The 26,467-nt window shown below is 41.3% G+C and overlaps 1 protein-coding gene across 1 annotated transcript; it reads right to left on the bottom strand.

Moving 5' to 3' along the window:
- Positions 1 to 25,256, bottom strand: LOC109925285 (cytoplasmic dynein 1 light intermediate chain 2-like). The gene is made up of 4 exons (XM_048605616.1): positions 25,138 to 25,256; positions 19,990 to 20,092; positions 5,416 to 5,535; positions 1 to 2,801 (listed from the first exon to the last, which is right to left on the bottom strand). The coding sequence occupies exons 2-4, from the start codon at positions 20,030 to 20,032 to the stop codon at positions 2,692 to 2,694; spliced, it is 273 nt and encodes a 90-aa protein (XP_048461573.1). The 5' UTR covers positions 20,033 to 20,092; positions 25,138 to 25,256; the 3' UTR covers positions 1 to 2,691.
- Between the last annotated feature and the right edge of the window lie 1,211 nt (positions 25,257 to 26,467).

Genomic DNA, 26,467 nt, shown 5'->3' with positions numbered 1-26,467 from the left:
TCTGGATTCACATTTATTGAAGCGGTACATGGAGACACACATTTTTGTCTTTGTCAGCACGAGAGAGAAAGCAAGATTCCACACGACTGGATCAGGTTAAAGCCATACACATGAACTAAATGAGAACGCTCCTCTCAATGTTACAACTTCAGTCCAACACAGTACAAAAAATGTTTAACCTAATATGGTTAACAGAGAACTTTATACATATATATATATATCTCCCCAATCTCTCTCCCTCCATTAAATATCCACTTTCATCAAAAGGTGAAAATTAGCACTCATTTTGTTAAATAATTTTTCATTTAAAACTTGATTCTAAAATGCCAATGTTTCCTTCCTGCAAAATATTTCAAGTGCAAACTTTAAATTAAGCAGCATAAATATTTCAGTTTACTGAAAACAAACAAGATCAAGCCAGATCTTTAGATTACAACATCTTTTGGCTGGAATTGCAACTCTGATAAACACAGAGGGAGAGAGAAATGAAAAGGAGAGAGGCACAGTTTGAAAGAGGGAGGCAAGAGGAAAGAAGTACAGCAAAAAAAGATGCAGACTGAAAAAGGAGGGGTAAGATGGAGAGATGCAAACACAGACAAGAAACAAGAAAGGAAGAAGGTAAACAGAACATGGAGAGAAATCAAAGTGGAAGACAGGAAACAGATGTCCAGATTGAAAAGACTAGAGTCCAAAGAGACAAAAATATAAATGGTAGAAGGAAAGGACGGAAAATATAGATTCGGGAAGGCAGAAAACATGCACAATGGAATAAATATGAACAGAAAAGGATGTGAGGAGGGGAATGGATCAGAAAGAGACAAAGACAGAAAAAAGTCCACTAAACATTAAATTGGTTTCTTAAGGTTAGTGTAACAATCATTCAGCATCCTCTATACAACAGTTTATATGGATTAACATTTTGTTCTGTTATCTTCAAAGCCATTTAAAGTTTGCTTGTTTGGTTCCAGCAGTTAAATCATAAAAATATTGAAAATAAAAGTGGACCAATTGTGCAGTTCCTTCGAAGTTACACCAACTTTGAACGTCAGGTATATTGTCCAGACAAGCCTGGAAATATTTCCCTTGCCCTCCTTGGTGCAAGGAAGCCAGGAACAAGAGCATTGTTCCCAGTCACCTTCCATACATACATGTTACAGATAAGAGCCTCAAAAAAAATGAAAAAAATCATACAAACAGTCTTGCTATTGGAAAAATACTCAGAAGCTAATGATGCCCAGCTTTCAATGGTAAATATATTACTGCTTTTAATAATATATATGCAATGTTATAGGGAAAATGCTGACTAGCCAGACCTCCCATTTCAGCACAAGTTAGGACAGTTTATACAACAGAAAGTAGAAGTCTGCGCAATTCCATTTTGTGGTTATCCCCCAGAGAATGCAATGCAATAAAGTCCTCTACATTGAGTAGTGTTTACACTCAGAAATAATGTGCCATTTCATTAATTGCAGCTAAACAACGGAATGATGTTTTTCTCATACAACCTTTAGTGGGAGGGATGGGGATGGGGATGGGAATTGGGCGGGGGGGGTGGAATTTCCTTTTTGTTTATGTTGGCCTAACTCACTACAATTCAAGGAAGGCAGGAGCTATCAGAAAAAAAATAAAAACTAAAAAAAACCTTTCCATTACTGGATAAAACAACCTTTAAATTAAGTTTTAATAAAAATAAAACACCATGAAGCGACTGACCGCTTGTGCTATAGTGCATGTTTTGAGCTGGGCGCTTACTATGACACCTGCATGGTGATGTGTCAGGCACTTGTTTCCAGCAGGTTTCTCTCTCCACTCTATGTCTTCAATAACTAATTATTCAAAGTGCCTTCTAAACATTCTAACAGCCTTTTAAATTCAAAGTAACAATATCTATCATGTTTGATAATTTCATGATTTTAAGAGTCACTTCCCTGCTCAGCCTCAAATCCTGATTAATTTGAACCGTTCCTAAATATAAACAGTTTCACACTTCTACCTTCCAATTATTAACAGAACATCCAATGAGTCTAAATATTCCCTCTTCTTCATGCCACTTCTTCTTGCTTGAACCTACCTCCCCTCTGCCCACACTGTGACCTGCCACCGTTACTGGTTTCACCTCATGCACTAGCTTGGTCCTTCATTCCAATACCTGACTCTGCAGATTACAAACTGCCTGGGACTGCTTGGTGTGCCTCACTGCCCATCTCACGTACAAGCAGTCAATGGGAAAAGGGGAATAAGAGTGCAGAATTTACTACCAATCTCAGTGGCTGATTCCAAAATCTTGTTGCACCCCACTAAGAATTGTAACCTAAGCAGGCTGTACTGATAGCCACCTGCCTCCTCCCCTCACCTTCTCTCAGCCATTCTCTCAAACCCCCAGTAACACACATGTCGCTTTGCCAGTCTACTAACAAGGTTTTATTCGCCCTTAATCTTTCTGATAAAACGATTATTTTTTGATTAAGGTGTTGTCAGACAGAGGCTATTTACATTTCTGGAATGCACACACCTATCCTGCCACAAGTCATTTTAAAAGTTTAGTTAATGCCTCATGTTCCCCCCACCCCCAAACTAAAACTGATAGCGGCTGCCGCATTAGACATCTGCTGGCCCTCACTCGAATGATACAATTGTCTAATTTGGTCTTTTATTTTTAAATATTATATTATACAGTGTCTCTTGCAGCTTTTAGGCTTCATTCTCTGTTGGAGGAGAGTTGTTTGTTGTGACTACAGAATCCGGTTTTCGAGACATCCTGTCCAGCTCTGCTTGAACATCTGTTAAAACCGGCTTTTGTCCTATAAATTAAAAATCAGAAAATGTCAATTTAAAAAACCACAAAATACTGTGTTAAAACAGGCTAACTGTCCAACCTGTAAACTCTGTCACCAATCTCTTTTCCAGTTTTTCCTCCTAGTCTACAGTACAGAATCAGGCAGCCCATCATACCAGTGCTATTCAATTAGTTCGATTCCCCTACTTTTTTGCTGCAATTTTTTCTTAGTCCTTTACAATCTCCTTTTGAGGTCACTGTGGATTCTGGTTTCACTACCCTTTCCTGTATTATATTCAAGACATTACCAGGGAGTCTGGAGAACCAGAGAGGAAGTGGGCAATAGGAAACAGAATGTGCACTAGGAGGAAGAAAACTAAAACACAGGGCAACAATGGGGCTTACCTTATGTTTGATTTTGTTGGTAGCACCCAATCAGCATCAATACTTTGTGGAATTATGATCCACTGCATAACAATGATGTACAGAGACTGAACTGCAGAAATATGGAGATGGACTCAAACTGGCTGAGTTCATGCAAGCAGCAAAGAGCAAAAATAAATCAATTTCAATGTTCCAGACTGTTTTATGGTCAAAAAATTTTTGAAGTTCAGTTCCTATTGTAATGTCAAAAAATGTGACAGCCAATTTGCACATAGCAAGCTCTCAGTAAAGTGAAACAAACAGGTTTGTAATTCCCCCAAGCAACGATAGCTGAAGGATAAATATTTAAGTAGGGTACCAGGGAAATTTTTCAGCACTGCAAAAAAGAAGTACAATGGCATCTTCTACCTCAACCCAAGGCAGCAAACACAAGACCCCGATTTTAACGTCTCAGCTAAAAGGTGACACCACTTACATTGCTGAACTTACTCTGTAATATACTGGAGTGTCACCCTCAATCTTATTTTTGCATAATCTCTGGACTGTGGAGTTGAACCTATGACCTTCACTTGGAAGGGGCCACGTGCTACAACACCACACCATCCAGACCAGCAGAATACAGGTTTGCTTGCTTGTTTCTGCTGAGAGTCTGTTCTATAACTGAGGCTGTGAAAGCTTGGCAAATAAAGGCATGACTTCTTTTCTTTGCTTAGCTAACCCCAGGATGGGGAAGAGGTTTCAAAAATCTGCTGTGAAATTATTTGGAAAGTAGGAGTATAAAGTGTCAGGACAACGCCCCTTGGCCAGCTTGTAGTGAATTCCTTTAGTAAGTGCGTCTGGTTACTTTTCAAACAGGCTGAAGCTCCAGGATCTCTGCTCCAAAGAATTTCAGGAAATTCCAACCAACTCCAAAGGGAACTGACTGGCTGGTCATGGCCTGACTGATACAAAGATTTTGGGAATTCCTAAGCACACTGTACCTGACAACTGAATTAATCTGATTTTCCCCATCAACGACAAAACAATCTTGGAAACAACAGATCCCCAAAGCCATGTGGTATGTCAGCAGCTGGACTCCATCCCAATAATCCAAAATTGCTCCCATTCAAAGTATAATTGGCAAATAATGGGCAAGACTCCAATGATTATGTTTATTTTCACTCTGAAAATAAATATAAATCATTGGAGTCTTTCTGCATCATTCTGTGTGCAGACAGGAATTGCCTTGCTCCTGTCCAAAACTACAGGTGAAGGGCTCATCTTTTCCATTAGTTACTAATTAAATGTTATTTTGAATGGGAGCAGTTTTGGCTTGTTGGGTTAGAGTTCAGCTGCTGAGATACCAGAGGACTTTGGGGATATAGTAATTGCATTGAATTGTACATGGTGGTGGGCACTAACTGGGAATTCATTAATGCTCCCATGACAAGGAATCAACTTTGGGCAATGAAGTGAGGAGGTGCATGCTTATAGTGATATTTCTGCAAATAAACATTTATAAAACTGTGCAAAGACTGGCTCCAGTTCTTTCCTTCTTCATCTGGCTTTCTGCACTAAACAATCCATAACTACTCTGTTGGCAACTTGATACAAGCAGCGATTGGTCAACCTCCAGTACCTCTTACAAGTGATCATTATACAGATGTTTCCCCATGGGGGCCATAGATGATTATTCTGATACCCACCCAGCACCTGGACAGCTCCTGTGGCCAGTGTGCAGTCAAGGGCAGAAAGCCCCAGTCAAGGGCAATGCTGACATGAAGAAAAGCAAATCTTTAACAGAGATTGGTTAAGATCTGGAATGCACTGCCCAAATTTGTGGAGGCTTCAACGGGATAATTAAAGAAAAATATTTGCAGATCCATGAGGATAAAGAACAGGAACGGAAATAAGCAAGTTGCTCTTGCAGAGAGCCAGCATAAGCACAATGGACTGAATGGCCTCTTTCTATGCCATACCCACTCTAAGATATATAAATCATGGAAGATCACAACTAGCTGTCATGGAGTGATCAGTTAACTTGATAAACAAAGCATTAATTACAAAACCTTTCTGGTCTCCAAGGTTCAGAGGTCAGTCCAAATTCATTACTCACAATTGTCCCATGCTTAGCAACACTGATGAATGCTTCCCACGAAAATGTCCTTCACCAGCACCTCTAGCTCCTTCGGATACCTGACAAATCTTAGTGATAACAATGTTATTGAATGAGCCACTTCCAGCCCTGCTGGATCTGGTTGTTGATAAGGGCTTACCTGACTTTTTGGCTGTATTCGATACTCCGCCAGCTCCAGGACTCCCAGGAGAACCTGTCTTTTTACTCAATAAACTGTTGAAGAAGTTTGCCAGCACTCCTTCATTTGCAGCAGCAGGACCTGAAATCAGAAAATGTCAGATTTGCTCAGTCTCAAGGCATTCAAAGGACCCTGGAACTCATTCACTGGTGACTGAGTAACATTTTCTGCAACCATCTCCCAGTTTAACAGGTGGAGGAGGGGAACAGATGGACACACCTGGAACTGAACATAACAAATACCACTACTGAACTGAAAGTAAAAGAACAGCCTGCAACATCAGATAGTGACTGAATCAAAATTCTCGAACTCTATACCTATGGTGCTAGAAGAAACAGCTATATCACTCAGCTCACCACCACTTTCCCAGGAACAATTAAAGATGAGCAACAAACGCTGGCCTACAGTAACACCCACATCCCATGAAAGAATAAACAAAATCACAAGGATGGCCATTTGCCCACCACTGCATATCCGTACATACAGGGAAAGTATAATGGAGTGATTTTTTAAAAAAAAAATCCTCCATGGGATGTGGGCATCGCTGACTGGGTCAGCACTGATTGCCCATCTGGGGTTGTCCTCAAGAAGGGGCTGGTAAGCTGTTTTCTGAATTAAAGTCTATTTGGAGAAGGTAAACTCTTAATGTCATTAGAGAGGGTGTTCAAGGATTTGGACCTAGTGACACTAAAAGAGCAGAGGGTGATTGGAGGATGGGGGTACAAACTTGGAGGGGTGGTGTTCCCACATATCTGCTGCCCTTGTCCTTCTCAATGGTGGAAGTCACAGGTTTGGAAAGTGCTAAGGGAACCTTTGTTTGCTGGGTCAAATTCAGTTAAAAGGTGAACCACAATGTCGTGCATCTTGAAATTTAAGTTTGTCCTTTCACTAACAACGCCATATACCCCTATCCTGCTCCAAATTTAATTCTTGTTTCTGGTTAGGATGATAGCAGAAGGAGGACAGAGCAATATTTGGAGATCTTCTGATACTTACTGAGGTCAAGGAAAGAAGGAAGATCTTTCAAATGCTGAGAGCTACTGACCAGATCCAGCATTTTACAGAATATAAAAAAAACATAAAATGGTATTTTTGCAGAATGGTCGTGTATGCAAGAACAGAAATTGCACAGCTTAACAAAGCATGAATTTGATTTCACTGGCTAGCCTGCAGGAAATCATTCCTGTTCAGAGGATCATTTTTGGCAAAAACATTTCCCACAAGTAATACAGATTTTCCTATGGTGTCGTAAACTAGCAAATAGTTTCTTTTTAAATTAAAAAACATCACCTTTAAACAAAACAAGCGACAGAGAGCTGGATCTCCAGGGCTCGGTCATAGACTATGAAAAAACTGGAATGCTCAAAGTAGCTGTCATGTACACAGGTCAGTTTCACATTTCGCCTCCTGCCAACTCATAAATTGGAACACAATCAAACTGACCAAACAACACCAATGATCAGGGTCAACACAATGTGGAGCTGGGGGAGCACAGGTGGTCAGGCAGTATCAGAGTAGGAAAGCTGACATTTCAGGTTGGGATCCTTCTTCAGAACTGTCAATGACCAGTCAGTGACAAAATGCCAGGAAAGCGCAACAGATTTTGCAGCACAAACAGGCTGTTCAGTCCAAATGGTCTGTGCTAATGTTTATGTTCACATGGATCTTACTTTGACCCACCTTATCAGCATTACCCTTCTAATTCTTGTACCCTCAAATGCTTATTGAATGGCCCTTTAAATGCATCCGTTCCACACTATGGCAAGATCACATCAGTGTGTAAAATAGTTTCTCTGGACTTCTCTCTTTGATTCATTAGTGACTACCTTTGATTTTTGATCGCCTCCTAACTATAAAGTCTTCTCTTCACCAATAACAACACATTCCACACCACTCTTACACACAGTCAAACCTTTTGGAAAGATTGCAAAAAAAAAAAAAACACAAAAGACGGTTCCAGGTATGACGAATTTCAGTTATGAAAACATATTGGAGAAGTTAGGAATGTTTTCCTTGGAGAGGAGAAGGCTCAGAGAAAAGTTGATAGAGGTTTAAAATCACACGGGATCCAGACAGCAGAGATGCGGAGATGTTTCCTCTTGTGAAAGGATAATGAACAAAAAGGCAGAGGTTGATAAAAGAAGGAAAACCCTTTCCATACATCGAGTGGTTAAGGGTTGGAATGTATTTGACTTATCTGAAAAGGAACACTGATGTTATGGGACAAGGCAGCAGAATAGCATTAAAAATTGTTGATTTGGACAGATGGTGCAGACATATTGGGCTGAATGGTCTTCAGTGCCATGACAATTCTGAGATTTGGTCAAGTTTCCCTTCTGGTTTTTCCTTTCTAGAGAAAAGAGGATCAAACCTTTTGAGGTAGTTACAGCTCCTCAATTCCAGTATCATCCTTGTTATTCTTTTTTCCATCTCCTCCCATCTCTTTGTTTTTCCCTAATACAGAGCATGGTATTTGTAAATTGTGTTGGCTCAACAGGTTCTAGGACTACCTGTTCCAACTTTGCTACAGGTCAAATACACCTGCAGACTGTATTCCAGGACAATTAACAGTGGGTTACAAGTAGTAAACACTATGCTGGTTTTCCCTTCAAGGGAATGGAAGAAAAAGGTACAATGTACAAGAGCAGTAGGTGAACCAGTTCTCACCAAACTAATTATCACAGCTCAACATCCTTCACTTGTTCAAGTTCCAAGGATACAATCTAACAAGGTCAAAACTTGCATTTAATGAATACTTGAACTTCTACAGCATGTCAAGTACATTTTTAAATTTGTTAATGGGATATAGGTGTTGTCTTGCCTTTGACAAGGTGGTAGCGAGTTACCCTCTTGAACTACTGTGGCTACACTCACTGCTGTTAGGATATAACAATGACTACATTTCCTGTGAATCAGCAGTCAATTTGGGCACAGCAAAACCCAACTCTTTGGGTGTGGGTTCTTACCCTGTGTTCTATGATAAACAGAAAAAAATAAACAAAAAAAGTGAGGAGTATACATCACTAATGATGGAGGGGAGAGGGGATGTGTGGAGAAACATTCTTTGGTCTTCATTCTTGAATCATTGTATAATGTACACATCCTACAACAAGATATCAAACAATGGGTTTCATACATATAAATGTTAGTTATTAAAGCCAAAAAATGACTATTTGCCAACTCCCTAAAGAAATGACTGAGGGGTGAAAGCTATGCTACATTTAATGTTCTGCTTCAGTTCCACCTGGATTGCTGGGACCAGACTCTGTACCATATCTCAAAAACTAAATCAAGTCTGAAGGGAGTGTGGCACATTTAGCCAAGTGGTAACAGACTGACATGGTTGAATTAGAGCAGGTTGCATAGACTAGGCTTGTGTTTCCTGGAGTATTAAAGATTAAGGGCCTACCTAATTAAGGTGCTTTAAGACGATTACAGATTTGATAAAGTGGATCAGGAAAAAATATTTCTGTGGGGGAGGGTCCAGGACAAGGACAAATAATTGTAATGTTAGTGTATCTCTCTCTCTCTCTCCCACCCCCTTCCCCCGCCCCCATAATAAAAAGTACTTGCGGTGGGGCAGGGTGGGAGGATCAGTTAAAAATGATAGGATTTTTATTAGACAAGGTTTGGGTATTAAGATACAGATGAATCATTACTGAATTGAATGGCTCGAGGGACTGATAGGCCTCCTGTCTCTTAGTTGGTAGGAAAAACAGATACAGGACACTGAACATGATAATCATTTGACAATTAAATACGAACAGAAAATCCAGCCGTAACTGCCTGGATCCAAGTTTTCTTAACAAACTTTAATAACTTTTTTGGGTGCACTGTTTCACTCAAGCAACTCAATGTCAGCATGCTTAGGATGGGTTACACCATTTCATGAATGGATCAAGGGGTTTGTCAGTGGAGCAGCTGCAGTAGAAAAGATTGTCCAGTCCTCATGTCTAGACTGTGCTGTGCTACCTTGTCTCTAACAGGGCATCAGTCGATGCTGCTCCAATCAAGCTTAAATAACTTCCCACTTCCCCAATAACAAACCAGTGACTCCTGCCGCAGAAAAGTAGGTTCAAACATTAGCTTTTGGTCATTCCACAGGAGTGACCAAGTTGGCATCAAGTTGATTACAAATTTCTCTCCACCCTAACCCAACCCAATTTGGCCTGAAAGGTCAATGAAACTCACTGCCTTGAATCAAAGCTGAGGTGTGATCTTTTGGACGAGGTATCACCAATGGGACTGTGACCCAGCACATTGAGGAGTATTCAATAATCTGCATTTCACCATGAGCAGAGCAAAACATCCTAAAACGTTTCCCAGGAGTGCTGCAAAACAAACTCAATTGCATTTTGAGCCACATCAGCAGACAGAGCTCAGTCAAAGTGGTAGCATCTGAAGAGGAGATTCTGAACATCTTTAACAGATAAAACAGAAGAAGTGAGGTGAACAGTTTGAGGGAATTCCAGCACTAGAAGCCCCAGGCAGCTAACAGCACAGTTATTAAGAATGGAAGTAGGTAGGCTGGGAAATGCAAAGGGCCAGAATTGCCAGTGTAGCAGAGACTTCAGAGGTGCAGTGTTTGAGGGAGAGAGGGGAATGAAGAGGTTACAGATTCCATTAAGAGGCATAATCATAGAAGGATCTGGAAGAGGATGAGCACTTTGAAACCAAGCTGAAAAGGAAGAAAAGTATTCCTCATCCACGAAAATAGTTTCAATCTCCACCAGCCTGTGTTCTCAATACCACCCACAAAACACAATCTCACTCAAGATGATACTGGGACTACCACTAGCTCTCAACACCTGGGTAAATGGCTCTCCTTCCTACCTGAGCTAAGAGTGAGCTACTGACCTACATAACTGAACCTGATATTCCTGCCCTCATCTGATGAGTACTAGTCTGTGGCGAAGGGGATTGTAAGAAGGAGGGACACCTTTGCCCACTCATTGTCAGGAGGCTGACTGCAGTGTTCCCCATTATCACCAACAATCATCTCCCACAATTAGCTCAGTTAACTTAAAGACTGGCCAAATAGACAGACCTTGGTCTGAGACCACAAATGATTGGTAGAATTTCTGAATGGACTTCAAAGGCAGACTTTACAACTGTTATATAGTTGCAGGGAACTGGAAGTAAGCTATATTTACATTTTTTGTTAGGTTGTCAAACTCCACTAGCACGTTCAAGCTACAAAAAAATCTACCTGTTAATAGTAAATCACTTCACCATCTCCCATTCCAACACATTATTTCAAACACTGTCAGATGCCAATTATAGCATTCCTGCTTTCTATTACAATCCCAGCATCCTTGCTAAAACCAATCTCCACAGCTTTACACTTGCAGAGAAAATCCCTCAGCATGACTTTGAACCATCACCATTCCTTCAGATCAAAATCCTGGAACTCTCATCCCAATAGCACTACTCATGGACTGCAATGCCATCACTGTAATCTCAAGATCAGTCAAGGAAGGGCAATAAATGCAGTCGCAGCTAATATTCCACAGAAGAATTGCAAAAATAGTCACAATGCTCCAAAGCACTCAGCAGCCATTAAGAATTTTTGAAAGGTAGCCATTGTCAGAACACAGGAAACAAGTTAGTTAAGAGAACGCAAAGGCCGCACTGAACAAAGGAAGTACATGGCAGGAACAGGCCCTTTGGCCCACCAGGACTGCACCAACACATGATGCCTTTCTAAACTACAAACCTTTTGTCTCTACGCTGTCCGTATCCGTCTACTCCCTGCCTATTCATATAGCTGTCAAGATGCCTCTTAAATGTTGCTATTGTATCCACCTCCACCACCTTCTCTGGCAGCACATAATAGGCACTTACCAACCTTTGTGTAAAGAATTTGCCTCTTGCATCTTCTTTAAACTTTCCCTCTTAACCTTAAACCGATGTCGAATAGTATTTGACATTTCTACTCTGGGTAAAACACTCTCAATCCATTCGATCAATGCCTCTCAAGTTTGTACATGCAGGTCACCCCTCATCCTCCAATGTTCAAGAGAAAACAAACAACGTTTATCCAATCTCTCCTCAGAGCTAATACCCTCCAATTCAGGCAATATCCTGGTAAACCATTTCTATACCCTCTCCAAAGCCTCCAATCCTTCTGGTCGTGTGGCAACCAAATGCTTTAAATGTGGCCTAACTAAAGTTCTACACAGCTACAACATGGTGTGTCAATTTTTAAAATACTCTATGCCCTGATTAATGAAGGCAAGCATGCCATGGGCCTTCTTGTCCACCTTATCCACTTCTGTTGCCACTTTCAGGGAACTATGAACCTGTACGCCTGGATCCCTCTGTGTGTTAGTGCTAAGGATTCTGCCATTTACTCTATACTTCCCTCCTGCATTAGATCTTCCAAAATGCATCGCATTGCATTTATCTAGATTAAACTCTGTGACCTCTCCATCAAGTCTCCACCTGATCTATATCCTGCTGTATCCTCTTGCAATCCTCACTATCTGCAGCTCCCCCAATCCGTGTTGTCTGCCAATTTACTAATCTGGCCACCTACATTCTGCTCCATATATTACAAACAACAGGAGTCCCAGCATTGATCCCTTCGGAACACCATTGATCACAGATCTCCAATCAGAAAAACTCCCTTCCACTGCTACTCTGTCTTCTATCACTAAGCCAATTCTGTATCCATCTTACCAGTTCACCACGGATCCCATGTGACTTCACCTTTCGTATCAGCCTGCCATGGGGAACCTTATCAAAGGCCTTGCTAAATAACATACAAACAACATCCAATGCCCTGCGCTCAATCATCTTTGTCATTTCCTCAAAAAACTTCATCAAGTTCGATAGACACGACCTTCCCCGCACAAAGCCATGCTACCTGTCATTAACAAGTCCATATTTTTCCCAAATGTGAATAAATCCTTTCCCCAAGAACCTTCTCCAGTAATGACATAAGGCTCACCAGCCTGTAATTTCCCGAATTATCCCTGTTGCCCTTCTTAAACAAGGGAGCAATGTTGACTATTCTCCAGTCCTCTGGGAGCATGCCTGTGACAAATGAGGATACAAAGACTACATATAAGGCCCCAGCAATTCCCTCAACTGCCTCCCTCAGCACTCTGGGACAGACCCCATCGGGTCCTGGGGACCTGTCTACTTAATGCTTTTTGAAACAACCAACACAACAGCCTTTTTTTATAACTGACATGCCCCAGTACATCACAACATATCCCTTCCAAAACTCATCATCCACCATGTCCTTTTCCTTTGTGAATACCAAAGTATTCATTAAGGACCTCATCCACTTCCTCTGGCTCCATGCATAAATTCCCTACTTTGTCCTGGAGTAGACCTACCCTTTCCCTGTATGTTTTGATCAAGTCGCCTCCTACTCTTCTAAACTCCAGTGGAAAGATGTCTAGGTCATCCAACGTTTCCTTAATAGACAATCCACCTATTATTAATCTCATGAACTTTCTTAAAAGGGCCTCCAGTGCATTTACATCATTCTTTAAGAAAGGTACTAATACTTCACACAATACTCCACGCGTGGTCTCACCAATGCCTTGTAAAACTGAAGCAGAACCTTCCTACTTTTGTATTCAACTTCTTTTGCAATAAAGCTAGCAATCGATTAGCTTTCTTAATTATTTACTGTATTTGCATACTAACCTTTTGTGATTCATTCATTTCAACACGAATCCAACTGCAACTCAGGGGTCTGCAATCTCTCACCATTTAGGTAACAAGTTTTTTTTATTCTTCCTGTTGAAATGGACAATTTCACATTTTCCCACATTATACTCTATTTGCCAGATCTTTGCTCACTCGAACCATCTATATCCCTTTGAGGCCTCATTATGTCCTGTTCACAACTTACTTTCCCACCTGTCTTTGACAGATCAGCTAATTTAGCAAACATACCTTCTTTATATTCAGCCAGCACTGGTCCCTGTGGTATACCACTCATTACAACTTGCCAGCTGAAAATGACCCATTTATGATTACTACCTGTTCCTGCCAGCTAGCCAGTTTTCTATCTACGTCAATACGTTACCTCCTACAAGGTGACCTAGCATTTGTCACAATGACCTGATAAGGCACCTTATCAAATGCCTCTGGAAATGCAAACACAGTATCTCCACCTGTTCTCTTTTACCTACAGCACATTATTTCCTCAAAGTACTCCAATAGCCTGTTTAAAAAGGAATTTCCCTTTCACAAAACCAGGTCAACTCCACATGAACTTCAACAGCCCTACTGTAAAGTTTTCAATAACAACTTTTAACATCTTTCCTGGGCTCTTGTGGCAGTGGTAGTGTCCCTATCTCTGAGCCAGGAGGCCTGGTTAAAGCTCCACTTGATTGTAATTTCTGAATTCCTCCTTCCCCTAATGTTCTGATTTACAGCTATTCATGGAATGGTACTATATCTCTACAGTGAAGACTGCTGCAAAATACTTGTTCAATTCATCTACCATCTAAGTTATGTTCATTAATTCCCAGACTAAATTTCTATATTAGTTTTCGTTTATAAATATCTCCTGCCATGCATCCGTGTGTGATTATTTGCTTATTCTTCAAGTTTGATACTATCTTTAAGTTAACCACATTTGGTCAGTCCCTTGGAATTTCTCTCATATCTTGAGAAAATTAATTAACTCACAGCTTAATCTGTTAATTTTGAAGGATAGAATTTCAGTGTGTAAACACACCTCTAAATTTAACTGAGTCTAGGTATCATTCTGGTAAATTAATACTGCACTCTACCCCAAGACCTATATATCCTTCCTAAAGGATGATTACCAGGACTGCTCACCGTAAATTCCACGTGCAGTCTAACCAGGGCTTTGTATACCAAAGCACAACTTTGCTTCATTCCATTCTATTTCTTTAGGCCTGTGCTCTATTAGCCCTGACAATCATTTTGTGCATTTGGATTATGTCAATGATTGAAATATCCCCAAATCTCTTTGGATCTCCAACTCCCCACAGCGCTGTATCAATCTAAATTAATCTCCAGGTCACATCCTCTTCCCAGTGCCCTTTTTTACTTTGAATTTTTAAGAATAAGATCATTACTGAGGAAACAGGCAGTTTACTCTAAAGAAACCTATTAGCCACAACTGGAGCAAAGAACAGAATTGCCAAGGTTTGAATACCATTCAGTTGGCAGCACCTGTAAATTAAACTATATCTTCAACGTTTAATCTAGGTTGATAGACCAGTGCTTTACACCGGGAGGACAACATTGTCAGAAGCACTGCCCTTTGGACAAGAAGATCTTGTCTGCCCAGTCAGGTGGAAGTCTAGAACAGAAATGAGTTGGCAACAGGACTGATATTCCTGAATGAGACCAAAAATGTCCCTTTCCTCCGAACCAGGTTTCACTGTTGTTTAAAAAGACAAGAGGGCCCCCCAGTGTCCAGCTTCCTAATTGCAGCTGAAAAAGTGTCAATGATTTTAAGCTCTACAACAGTTGAGATTGAGAGATAATTACTACCAATTCAGAGATGCTCAAGTTTTCATTTGGCCATTAAAGCTTACAAAGAGCCATCCTGCCATGCTTCACAAGTGAAATCTGATCTAAATTAGATAAACTGCACTATCAGGCTTGCAAGTTACTTAACCAGTGCACACTGGATGCAGTATTTTAGATATAATCAGTCTAAGTGTTTTGAAAGCAAAGACACCATCCTGACCAAGTTCAGTCACGTCTGAAAACAGCTCAGTGTGGCATGTTTTAATGTTTTTTTTTTACGAAAGCAAACTCCTTGCAGGGAATTACTTTTAGTAACTGAGAGAATTTACAGCAGAAAGTTCAAGTAACTAGCCACAAAGTTTAAGAACAAAGAACAAAGAAAATTACAGCACAGGAACAGGCCCTTTGGCCCTCCAAGCCTGCACCGATCCAGATCCTCTATCTAAACCTGTCGCCTATTTTCCAAGGATCTGTATCCCTCTGCTCCCTGCCCATTCATGTAGCTGTCCAGATACATCTTAAATGACGCTATCGTGCCCGCCTCTACTACCTCCGCTGGCAACGCGTTCTGGGCACCCACCACCCTCTGCGTAAAGAACTTTCCACGCACATCTCCCCTAAACTTTTCCCCTCTCACCTTGAAATCGTGACCCCTAGTAGTAATTGAGTCCCCCACTCTGGGAAAAAGCTTCTTGCTATCCACCCTGTCTATACCTCTCATGATTTTGTAGACCTCAATCAGGTCCCCCCTCAACCTCCGTCTTTCTAATGTAAATAATCCTAATCTACTCAACCTTTCTTCATAGCTAGCGCCCTCCACACTAGGCAACATCCTGGTGAACCTCCTCTGCACCCTCTCCAAAGCATCCACATCCTTTTGGTAATGTGGCCACCAGAACTGTATGCAGTATTCCAAATGTGGTCAAACCAAAGTCCTACACAACTGTAACATGACCTGCCAACTGTTGTACTCAATATCCCGTCCGGTGAATGAAAGCATGCCGTATGCCTTCTTGACCACTCTATCCACCTGCATTGCCACCTTCGGGGTACAATGGACCTGAACACCCAGATCTCTCTGTGCATCAATTTTCCCCAGGGCTTTTCCATTTACCACATAGTTCGCTCTTGAATTGGATCTTCCAAAATGCATCACCTCACATTTGCCTGGATTGAACTCCATCTGCCATTTCTCCACCCAACTCTCCAATCTATATTCTGCTGCATTCTCAGACAGTCCCCTTCACTATCTGCCACTCCACCAATCTTCATGTCATCTGCAAACTTCCTAATCAGACCATCTATACCTTCCTCCAGATCATTTATATATATCACAAACAACAGTGGTCCCAACACGGATCCCTGTGGAACACCGCTGGTCATAGTTCTCCATTTTGAGGAACTCCCTTCCACTAGAACTCTGTCTGCTGTTGCCCAGCCAGTTCTCTATCCATCCAGCTAGTACACCCTGGACCCCACGCAACTTCACTTTCTCCATCAGCCTACCATGGGGAACCTTATCAAACGCCTTACTGAAGTCCATGTATATGACATCTACAACCCTTCCCTCATCTATCGACTTTGTCACTTCCTCCAAGAATTCTATCAAGTTGGTAAGACATGGCCTTCCCTGCACAAAACCATGCTGCCTATCACTAATAAGCCCATTTTCTTCCAAATGCAAATAGATCCTATCCCTCAGTATCTTCTCCAGCAGCTTCCCCACCACTGACGTCAGGCTCACCGGTCTATAATTACCTGGATTATCCTTGCTACCCTTCTTAAACAAGGGGACAACATTAGCAATTCTCCAGTCCTCCGGGACCTCACCCGTGCTCAAGGATGCTGCAAAGATATCTGTTAAGGCCCCAGCTATTTCCTCTCTTGCTTCCCTCAGTAACCTGGGATAGATCCCATCCAGACCTGGGGACCTGTCCACCCTAATGCTTTTTAGAATACCCAACACTTTTCCCCCCCTCCTTATGCCGACTTGACCTAGAGTAATCAAGTATCTATCCCTAACCTCAACATCCGTCATGTCCCTCTCCTCAGTGAATACCGACGCAAAGTACTCATTAAGAATCTCACTCATTTTCTCTGACTCCTCGCATAACTTCCCTCCTTTGTCCTTGAATGGGCCAACCCTTTCTCTAGTGACCCTCTTGCTCCTTATGTACGAATAAAAGGCTTTGGGATTTTCCTTAACCCTGTTTGCTAAAGATATTTCATGACCCCTTTTAGCCCTCTTAATTCCTCGTTTCAGATTAGTCCTACTTTCCCGATATTCTTCCAAAGCTTCATCTGTTTTCAGTCACCTAGACCTTATGTATGCTTCCTTTTTCCTCTTTGCTAGTCTCACAATTTCACCTGTCATGCATGGTTCCCTAATCTTGCCCTTTCTATCCCTCATTTTCACAGGGACATGTCTGTCCTGCACTCTAATCAACCTCTCTTTAAAAGCCTCCCACAAATCAAATGTGGATTTTCCCTTTAAACAGCTGCTCCCAATCCACATTCCCCAGCTCCTGCCAAATTTTGCTATAGTTGGCCTTCCCCCAATTTAGCACTCTTCCTTTAGGACCACTCCCGTCTTTGTCCATCAGTATTGTAAAACTTACGGAATTGTGATCACTATTCCCAAAGTAATCCCCTACTGAAACTTCAACCATCTGGCCGGGCTCATTCCCCAACACCAGGTCCAGTGTGGCCCCTTCCCGAGTTTACATACTGCTCTATAAAACCGTCCCGGATGCTCCTTACAAATTCTGCTCCATCTAAACCCCTAACACTAAGTGAATCCCAGTCAATGTTGGGAAAATTACAAATCTCCCATCACCACCACCCTGTTGCTCCTACATCTTTCCATAATCTGCCTACATATCTGTACCTCTATCTCACGCTTGCTGTTGGGAGGCCTGTAGTACATCCCCAACATTATTACCGCACCCTTCCTATTTCTGAGCTCTGCCCATATTGCCTCACTGCTCGAGTCCTCCACAGTGCCGTCCTTCAGCACAACTGTGATATCCTCTTTGACCAGTAATACAACTCCTCCACCCCTTTTACCTCCCACTCTATCCCACCTGAAGCATTTATATCCTGGGATATTTAGTTGCCAATCTTGCCCTTCCCTCAACCAAGTCTCAGTAATAGCAATAACATCATACTCCCAGGTACTAATCCAAGTGCTAAGTTCATCTGCCTTACCTACTACACTTCTCGCATTAAAACAAATGCACCTCATACCACCTGTCCCTTTGAGTTCATCATCTGCTCTTTGCCTACTCTTCCCCTTAGTCACACTGACTTCATTATCTAGTTCCTTACAGGCTTTAGTTACTACCTCCTTACTGTCCACTAACCTCATTTGGTTCCCATCCCCCTGTCACATTAGTTTAAAAGAGGTTTTAAAATGTAACATTTTTACCTTCTATTAATTAATAACCTTTATCAGACAACTTGCCACAAGCAGCAAAATCTAAACACCTGCTCATTTCTGAGCTTAAATCTTCATCCACCTACATGCCAACCCAGTTAGAGTTTTTTGATTTGTCAAATGCATTCATGTTAACTTGAATATGTCACCTTAAACACACAAATCTCAACTTTAAACTTCACCAGGATCTGTGACCAAGACATACCTGCTAAAGATTATGATAAAAATTATGTAGAAAACACTAGAAAAGAATGGAATATGAGCAGAGTGCAAAGATCAGGAACTTAGAAAGAAATTCTCAGCACAGATCAGATCACCAGAAATGAGAACAGCATTAGTTCATTCAGTCCCACAAGCCTGCTCTGCCATTCAACACGATCATGGCTGATCTGACTCGGATTCTACTTTCCTGTCTAGTCCTCATATCCCACAACTCCCTTGAAGATCAAAAGTCGAACTCAGCCTTAAACATATCAATGAGCCAGTTGCCAATGCTCTCAATGGAGAGAGAACTGCAAGTGAACACAGGGGAGTGCAAGCAAACTGAAGTTCTGGGAGGGGCTAGGATCTTACCGAAAAGGATAAATGGAGAAGGTCAAGAGAACTTTAGAATAAGTGATGTAAGGGCTTGGGTGCAACAGATGGCATAAATAAATTTCAAAACAATCAAAACGAAAAGAGGAACAGAAATTTTGGGAAGTTCTGCAGCAAATACTGGTCACTGTCCTTGGATGAGTTAATTGGACAATTATTTTTACATCAAAATGTGGAGATTGCCACAATTATTGCTCATCCCTGCATGCCCAAGGAAACAGGAGTTGAATCCCCTTATGATCCATTGCCGTTCTGGTTGGAATGGCAATGAGGGAAGAAATTCACTGAATAACTGTATGGAGTATTGTCGTCATTTGGTAGCACAGAAATTAATTGCTGTTGTAAAAATACAATTGTCAACGCTTTCCTCAAAACGCTGTTTCTCCTTTACAATGGTATTCTTGTGAATATCAGATGAGTGCAAGGCAAAAGTTTCAAATTATTTTGTTGGTTTTTTACCAATGGGCTGATCGTCATTCTCTTTGCTCAATACTTCATTGTGCCAGCTGTGGCTCAGTGGGCAGCACTGCCACCTCAAATGCAAAGGGATGGCTTCAAGTCCCTCTCCAAAAACAGGAACACAAAATCTAGGCATACAAACTTAATGAAGTGTTAACCTTTGGAGATGCTGTTGCTTCGGGGAGGTATTTATTTGAATAAATACCTGCTCTCTTATGTGCCACCATTTTGAAGAGGAGCAGAGAATATATCTTTGTATTAAAGCCAATACTTTTCCCACAATCAATATAAAAAAAGGATCAATTTACGATGATACTTTGGTTTGTGATATCTTCCTGAGTGCAAGTAGGTTGCCAATTTCCTATATTACAATAGGGCTACTCTGCATTATTGGTTGTGAAACACTTCAGGAAGCCTGGTACTCAAGAAAGCTGCTATACAATTGCAAAGATTAACATGTCTATTATGCACCTGATACCAAATAAATTTCTAAAAATATCAAAGAAACAATAATTTTGCTTCTCACAGGAGGTGGACCAAGACTCATTAAATTACTTGCACCTTATAACACTCACCTTTTGGAGTTCCCGATGTGATGGGTGGGACCGCAGTCACCATGTTTGTTCCACCTGGTTGTCTTGGGGTCCTGGGAGAGCCACCTGGTTGCCTTGGAGAATCCTGAGAGCAATCACAGTATCATTCATGTTGACCTTAAATGTATTAATGTATTTGCAAAAAGTAGAACATGAACACAATCACATTGCTCGAATAGGGCAAGAGTTCAGCACATCTGGTTTATTGAATTAGCCTGAAAATACAAGCAGCTCCCTTTCCTTGTTATGTCCAGGAACAGACCAAACCCAGAACGCACAAAAATGGCCTTTCAGCTCAATCGGACTGGCAGACCACACAATTACAGAGCAGATAAATGTCATTCAGCCCCACTTGTTTGTGAGCCAGCTGAGTAATCAATTCACTCCACTCCTATTGCCCCACTGCTTTGAATAACGGTCCTTTTTTACCATATACCTAATTCATTTCAAACTTACTGCTGAACCTGTTTTTACTATCCTTACAGTGAACTTCATATTTTTTAAAATTAGCTTGCAACTTTTGAGTTTTGCTTGAATGCAGAACTTCTCAAAAAAATAATTCAAACGTACATCTTGTAGCCCCTCTTTGCCAATCTGCTCAGTTTGTCTGCTAACTTCCTTTCTGATCAAGAATTTAATCTCTGACCATAAGATGGCAGTGAAGAGTTCAATTTGCTCTTATTCCAATAAGTGATGGGTGTCATACTGAGGGATTGTTGCATTGATAAAAATGCAGTGTTCTGGATGAGTTATTAAATAGAGGCCCTCTATCTGCTCTCTCAGGTACACATGGAGAAAGCAGATTCAATCTTGTGCCAATGTCTATCCCTCAAACAAGAGCGCGCACACAAGAGGAGTCTGACCATATCGCATTATATTCACAGGGTTTTGCATTCTCATTTTGCTTCATATTTAAGTGCAGGCCAGTCGAGGGCTCTATGATAGGCAATCAACATCAGCCAGAGTAGCAGATCCTGAAACAGAGGAAGCAGCACCAAGAGGAGTGGGTGAAAGGAGGACCCCAAGGCAGACAGCATCACCTAGGTGGTTAGAAAAGGACCTGCTGACATGTCGAGACAAAAATTATGTCTACTGGAACCATTGGAATTATTTCTTGCCCTACAACAGGGAAAGGAACTGGCTGTTGAGTGTCTCTAGTAAGTGGTTAAGATCTTTTCTATTCTTAAATTTCAAAATAATTTACAAATTTTTAGTAAAATTAATCAACCACAACATAAATATGAGTAACAGTTAATTAAAACTCATTCAAGATGACTGTACTGGTGGTGTGTCAAGGCTGCAACATGTGGGAGCTCCTGGATGCCACTGTGATCCAGGGCAAACCGTTGCAGTGGATATTTGAAGTCTGAACATCTTTGGCTCAGAGTTTAATGAGCTCAAGGCTGAACTATAGACACGGTGATGCTTCAGGGAGAGGATGTTCTCTGTACCAAAGAGACAGTGACACCACTTTGAACTAAGTCTCTGATTTGGCTAGGGACAGGACAGTGTAACAGGATAAAGCAGGTAAGGAGACTCAGAGGACAGAGCATGGGAATGCCAGTCTCTGGAACTGTCCAATATGTTTGGAGTTGTCTCAGGTTGTTTTGAAGCTTTTTTGGGGGCAGGGAGGGGGCGTTCATTGGTGCATTGCACCGTGGTACAGGGGCCATTCAAGTAGAAGGAGCAACAAGAAATGCAGTAGGAGGAGGAGAGGATAGTACGGTCAGGGAGACTGACACCGTTCTCTGCAGCATTATTACCTGTGCTAATTTGTATACCATTCAGGTCACATAAAATTAGAGATGAATGTGTGGTTCAAAAACTAATGCAAGTGTACTGGACTGTTTTGGGGCCCAGTGGAGAAAGTGAGAGCACGCAAGGGATCAAATGTAGAATTATGTTATATATCAAAGAGTAGTGACAAAGTAAGAGAAGGAAATATTAATATGGGAAATGAGGATCAAAGGATGGCTAGAACGAACATCAAAAATACCTAGGGTACACCAAGAAGACTGGAAGATTATAAAGATTAACAAAAACACAAAACTAAAGGCTCTGCATCTGAACAGGTGTAGCATTCATTACAATAGTGAACAAATTGATAGCACACATTGAAGTAAATAAATCTCATCACCATTATGCAGGTTTGGCTAAATGATGACAAGGACTGGGTCCTAAATATTGAGGGGTAAATGACAAAGAGGATAGGTAGGTAGGAAAAATGGAAGGGTAGTACGATGGATCATGGATAGCACCTGTGCGGTGGTTACAGATGACTGACCTTGGTTCAAGAGATCAAGGTGTAAAACAGGTTTGGGTCAAAATGAGGATGAGTAGGGGAAAGTAGTTACTAGTTGGAGTAGTGCACGGATCCTCTAACAGTGACCAGAATGCGGGACAAAGTATAGAAGAAATACTGGGTGCTTGTGATAAAGGCACAACAATAATCACGGGTGACTTATTAGATGTGGTGATGTAACAGGAATAGTGACCTCACAGTAAAGGCACTCCTTGAGAGCAACCACAATATGACTGAATTTTACATCCAGCTTGAAAAGGTAGAAGCTAGATCTAAAACTCATTTTAAATCTATATAAAGGATGACTGTGTGATCATGAATGCTGAGCAAGTTGAAATAAACTGGGATGTTAAACTAGACCACAGATTGAGACAGATGCAATAGTACGCATTCAAGAGGATTTTTCAAAATACTCAAAGTACATTTCTATTATGACAAAAAAATTCCAAGGGGAAGACCCACCATCCATAGTTAACAATAGGTAGTTAGGGAAAGCATCAAGCTCAAGAAAAACACATACAACTGCACAAGGAGGAGTATATTCTGACCAGAGTGTGTGGGATCTTGCACTTTGGTAAGAAGAATAAAAGTATGGACTGTTTTCTAAATGGGGAGAAAATTCAGAAGTCTGAAGTGCAAAGAGACTTGGAAGTTCTAGTCCAGGATTCTCTCAAGGTAAACTTGCAGGTTGAGTCAGTAGTCAGGAAGGCAAATGCAATGTTGGCATTTATTTTGAGAGAACTTGAATATAAAAGCAGGGATGTACTACTGAGGCTTTATAAGACCTTGGTCAGGCCACATTTGGAGTACTGTGTGCAGTTTTGGGCCCCATATCTCAGGGAGGATGTACTGGCCTTGGAGCGGGTTCAGAGGAGGTTCACAAGAATGGTCCCAGGAATGAGAAGCTTAATACATGAGGAACATTTGAGGTCTGTGGGACTATACTCATTGGAGTTGAGAAGGGTGAGGGGGATCTAATCGAAACCTACAGAATACTGAATGGCCTGGACAGGACAGAGTGGATGTTGGGAAGATGCTCCCATTTGTAGGAGAGACCAAGACCCGAGGGCACAGCCTTAGAGTAAAGGGAAGACCTTTTAGAACGGAGATAAGGAGAAACTTCTTCAGCCAGAGAGTGGTGAATCTATGGAATTCACTGCCACAGAAGGCTGTGGAGGCCAGGTTATTGAGTACATTTAAGATGGAGATAGATAGGTTCTTGATTATCAAGGGGATCAAGGGTTACAGGGAGAAAGCAGGAGAATGGGGTTGAGGAACGCATCAGCCATGATTGAATGGCAGAGCAGACTCAATGGGCTGAATGGCCTAATTTCTGCTCCTGTGTCTTATGGTCTTATGATGAAGAACAAAAGAAATTAACAAAAGTTAAGGAAGAAAAAAATAGACTCAGGAGGGAAAGCTATAAATGTAAAACCAGATTAAAAAGGGAGTTTGAACAAGCATTTAGAAAGGAAAAACTGAGCGTTGATCCTGGAGTAAAAATGTGTAATTAATTGTAGATAATAAGGAAATGGCTAACAAAAATAAACAGATGTTTCATTTCTGGCATCATTACAGAGGATTATCTGGCCTAGTGGGATTATTGCTGGACTGTTAATCAAGAGACCCAGATAAAGTTCTGGGGACACGGGTTTGAATCCTGTTATGGCAGATGATGAAATTTAAATTCAATAAAATATCTGGAATTAAAGAGTCTAATGATGACCATGAACCCATTGTCGATTGTCAGAAAAACTCATCTGGTTCATTAATGTCCTTTAGGGAAGAAAACTGCCATCCTTACCTGGTTGGCCTACATGTGACTCCAGACCCTCAGCAATGTAGTGGACTCTCAACTGCCCTCTGGGCAATAAATGCTGCCTGATCAGTGATGCCCTCATCCCATGAATGAATAAAGATACAAAAACATTCCAGTAATAGCTGTAAATCCAGAAATGGAAGAGAGAAAGGAACTTGGAAAAATTATAATCTCGAGGAAGAGGAAGCAAAGCTGATGGAGGTAATGGCTGACCAGTCTCAGGTCTAAATGCAACTTCATCCTAGGATCTTAAAAGGAGGTGGCTAATGAGTTAGTATCTATGTTGGCTTTAATGAGACAAAGATGGAACAACAGGATTGGAACCCTCTAAAGCAGCCATGATGGACCGAAACCCTTCTTCAGCAATAACTCAAACAGCTTTCACATTGTTGCTAATATGAATCTTCTGTATGTTCCCCACCAACTCCAGACACGTGACCAACTAAACACCACTGAGAAAGGTTCATGGCGCTAGCTGCACATTAATCGCCCTGATGCTGGAGGTGTACCATAACTGCTCTGCATTATGAACATGGATCCTCTCCTTGCTTATGCAACTGACATTCATACTCCTGCAGCAGCAATGTGAACAGTCAGCTCTGCTGTACAGGACAGCTACAACTTTGCCTCTACTACTGTCGGTTCTACAGCACAAGAAATGAGAAAGAGCAATCTGGCCTGCTTTCCTCTTGCACCAGTTCGAGTCCAGGATTCCTTGAGCCAGCTTCCAGCACTTGGGCTGATAAATCTGAGTCTTTTGCTTGCACTAGGGACTAAAGGGTCTTGCTCAGAAGTCTACTGGCATGATCAAGGAACTCTTAAATACTGGCCTCCAAACTATAAAGCAGTACAACATACAGGCATCTTTAGGCACACCGCTCATATGCAGAGTGGTATATTTTGTGTTGCAATATTGGGACTGTCCAGAGGAAGACAAAGCCTTTTTTGATTTTAAAAAATAAACAAATTTTCATTTCAGACAGTGCAAGTTCTCTTTTCTCAGACTTACGGCAGGTCTTGAAGGAGTGGCAGGTTGTTTGGCAAGAAGAGACTGCAAGACAAAGGGTAAGCAGCGTTAGAATACATCTGAAAGGTAAACACCATCTTCACCGTAGCAAGAAATTACAAACTTTACTGAGCTTTCAAATCATCAATATCAACCTGCATTCCTGCAAAAGCTAAACTTCAAAATGTTATGAAGATAGTCAAAAGCTAGCAACTGTTCTGCACAACCCAATGTTGCAGTTTTGGATTTGTAGAGGGGATGATAGAGGAAAGAGCAATAAATAATTATTTCATCTATTTTAATTGGTGATATGAATCATTGTGAAGTTCAAAACCATAATAGAGAACTACAGTAGGGTAGTGGTCGTGTCACTGAACCAACAATCCACGACCCAGGATGCAGAGGACAAATATTCAGTTCAGAGTATTTGCCTAGGTTTCTGAATTACCAGTCAATGACACTATAACTATGCCAACACATCTGTACATGGCTAGTCCTATTCAGTTTCTGGTCAATGCTGAGCCCCAGGATATTGATAGTAAGGGATTCAGCAATAGTAATACCACTGAATGTCAACAGGTAATGGCCAGATTCTCTCATTGGAGATAGTCATTGCCTGGCATTTTCTAGCATGATTGTTACTTGCAACTTGTCAGCTCCAGTCTAGGTATTGTCCAAGTTTTGCTGCTTTAGTGTCTGAAGACTCAAATGGTGCTGAATATTGCGCAGCGAACATCCCTATTTCTGACCTTATGACCAAAGGTCAATGATGAGGCAGATGATGTTTAGGCCTAGGATACCACACTGTGAAACTCCAGCTTCATGCAATCAAACAGGATCTTGATGTCAAGGGCAGTCAGTCTCACCTGACACCACTGGAGTTTAGTTTTTGTATCCATGCTTGGACTAAGGCTGTAATGAGATCAGGGAACCCAAAACTGAATGTCAGTGAGCAGTTTATTACCAAACAAGTGCTGCTTATAGTATTGTTGATGACCCCTTCTATCACTTTGCTAATTATTTATAGTAAACGCCTAGATTGCTATTTGGGTTGGACTGGGCCTGCTATTCGTGTGGAGGACATACCTGGGCAATATTTCATAACATTGGGCTCATAGAACTATAATTCAGTGATGGACGCCCACGTCAACTAAAACAAAGACACACGATCTATCAAGCCAGATTTCATTCTGGAATCTGACTTGAGCTGTAGTAAAATTAGCCAGCATAATAATACCAGACAATCTGTCACTGTGAGGCTGACTATGTGACAAATACTGACAAGGACACAGAATTCCCTACTCTTCTTCAATCTAAACCCTCAAGATCTTTT

The sequence above is a fragment of the Rhincodon typus genome, chromosome 15 (assembly GCF_021869965.1).
Source record: "Rhincodon typus isolate 14 chromosome 15, sRhiTyp1.1, whole genome shotgun sequence".
Taxonomy (NCBI): domain Eukaryota; kingdom Metazoa; phylum Chordata; class Chondrichthyes; order Orectolobiformes; family Rhincodontidae; genus Rhincodon; species Rhincodon typus.
The sequence above is the reverse complement of the archived record's forward strand: the minus strand, read 5'-3'. Positions and strand labels throughout refer to the sequence as shown.

Coding starts and splice junctions, on each gene's coding strand:
- LOC109925285 (XM_048605616.1), bottom strand. CDS start 20,032: ATGGTGACTGCGGTCCCACCCATCACATCGGGAACTCCAAAAG. Junction 5,536..19,989: donor CACATCGGGAACTCCAAAAG/GTGAGTGTTATA, acceptor TTCTGATTTCAG/GTCCTGCTGCTGCAAATGAA. Junction 2,802..5,415: donor GAATACAGCCAAAAAGTCAG/GTAAGCCCTTAT, acceptor TTTAATTTATAG/GACAAAAGCCGGTTTTAACA.